At 40.7% G+C, this 1,773-nt stretch overlaps 1 protein-coding gene across 1 annotated transcript in view; it reads left to right on the top strand.

Annotated features, from left to right (window-relative positions):
• Positions 1-1,504, top strand: part of LOC111829978 — a 4,877-nt gene extending 3,373 nt beyond the window's left edge. Inside the window, exon 3 of the mRNA XM_023780295.1 lies at positions 48-1,504. Within this exon, the coding sequence (XP_023636063.1) occupies positions 48-1,289 (1,242 nt within the window). The 3' untranslated portion in view covers positions 1,290-1,504. The remainder of the gene's footprint in view (positions 1-47) is intronic.
• Positions 1,505-1,773: the final 269 nt, after the last annotated feature.

Here is a 1,773-nt window from a genome sequence, read left to right as displayed (position 1 = left end):
GGGAAACTCATGGAGGTGGTTTAATGAGACACTTTGGAGTTTCTAAGACGTACAAGGTAATGCAAGAACACTTCCATTGGCCACACATGAGAAGAGATGTCGAGCGACTATGTGAACGTTGCGCGACTTGTAAGCAAGCTAAGGCTAAGGTTCAACCCCACGGTTTGTATACCCCTTTACCTATTCCTTTGCATCCTTGGAATGATATATCTATGGATTTTGTGGTAGGATTGCCTAGGACTAGGGCCGGTAAGGATTCTATCTTTGTGGTTGTTGATCGCTTCTCTAAAATGGCGCATTTTATTCCATGTCATAAAACCGATGATGCATCTCATGTTGCTAGCTTGTTCTTTAGAGAAGTTGTTCGTTTGCATGGCATTCCTAAGACCATAGTTTCTGATCGTGATACTAAGTTCCTTAGTTATTTTTGGAAAACTTTGTGGTCGAAGTTAGGGACTAAATTGCTTTTCTCTACTACATGTCATCCGCAAACCGATGGTCAAACTGAAGTTGTTAATCGAACCTTGTCGACTTTGTTACGTGTGCTCATTAAAAAGAACCTTAAAACTTGGGAAGATTGCTTGCCGCATGTTGAATTTGCTTATAATCATTCGATGCATTCCGCGACTAAGTTTTCTCCTTTTGAAATTGTTTATGGGTTCAATCCCACATCTCCTTTGGATCTAATGCCTTTACCTTTGAGTGTAAGATCAAGTCTCGATGGCAAGAAGAAAGCCGATTTAGTGCAACAGGTTCACAAGAAGACTAAGGAAAATCTTGAAGCCCGGACGAAGCTTTACGAGAAGTATGCGAACAAAGGCCGAAAAGAAGTCATCTTCAACGAAGGCGATCAAGTGTGGGTTCATCTTAGGAAGGAACGTTTCCCGGAAGAAAGATCATCTAAGCTAATGCCAAGAATCGATGGACCGTTCAAAGTGCTTAAACGGATCAACAACAACGCCTACAAACTCGATCTACAAGGTAAGTATAATGTGAATGGTAGCTTCAATGTTTCTGACCTTCAACCTTATTTTGCAGATAATTCGGATTTGAGGTCAAATCCTTTTCAAGTGGGAGAGGATGATGAGATCATGGCCAACCCACTTGAACCACACGAAGAACAGCTTGTACCGGAGGAAGCATTGATCGTCCCAGCGGGTCCTCTAACAAGATCAAGAGCCAAGAATTTCAACCAAGCCATCAATGGATTACTTAAGGAGTTAAACAAGAATCAAGAAGACGTCGTTCAATCCTCACTCATAGTGATCACGGCTCAAGAGGATCGGTAAAGGGTTAAGTGTTGCTTATGCACTCTTTTTCCCTTGTCAAGTTTTGTCCCAATGGGTTTTCTTGACAAGGTTTTTAATGAGGCTTAAGTAACATTTTCAAGCCCCTTTATCAATCCAATTCGTGGTCCAAGGCCCACTCACAAAGCCTTGGCCCATTTTCCCTTTTCTCTTCAAACTTTGCATTTATTACTTGTTGTTATTTCCAAGACTCTTGTATGAGCTTGCATGAGTGTAATTTACAAGACACTTGTGCATGCTCTTGCATGTTTTCTCTTGTCTTCTCTCCTCTCCTTCGTCCTCCCTTCTCTATATAAACTCCATGTATCTCTCATTTGCAAAACATCAAACATTTTATTCTAAAACTCTCTCTTTACTTGTTTGATCCGAAAAGTGTGTAATATCTTTTCAACTTGTTTTCTTCTTAGTGTGTAATATCTAAGTTGGATCCAAGCTTGTAGTCTAAGAGTTTCTCATCCCTCTTGGA

The sequence above is a fragment of the Capsella rubella genome, unplaced genomic scaffold (genome assembly GCF_000375325.1).
Source record: "Capsella rubella cultivar Monte Gargano unplaced genomic scaffold, Caprub1_0 scaffold_6, whole genome shotgun sequence".
Lineage (NCBI taxonomy): Eukaryota > Viridiplantae > Streptophyta > Magnoliopsida > Brassicales > Brassicaceae > Capsella > Capsella rubella.
This window is presented reverse-complemented; position numbering and strand designations above follow the sequence as displayed.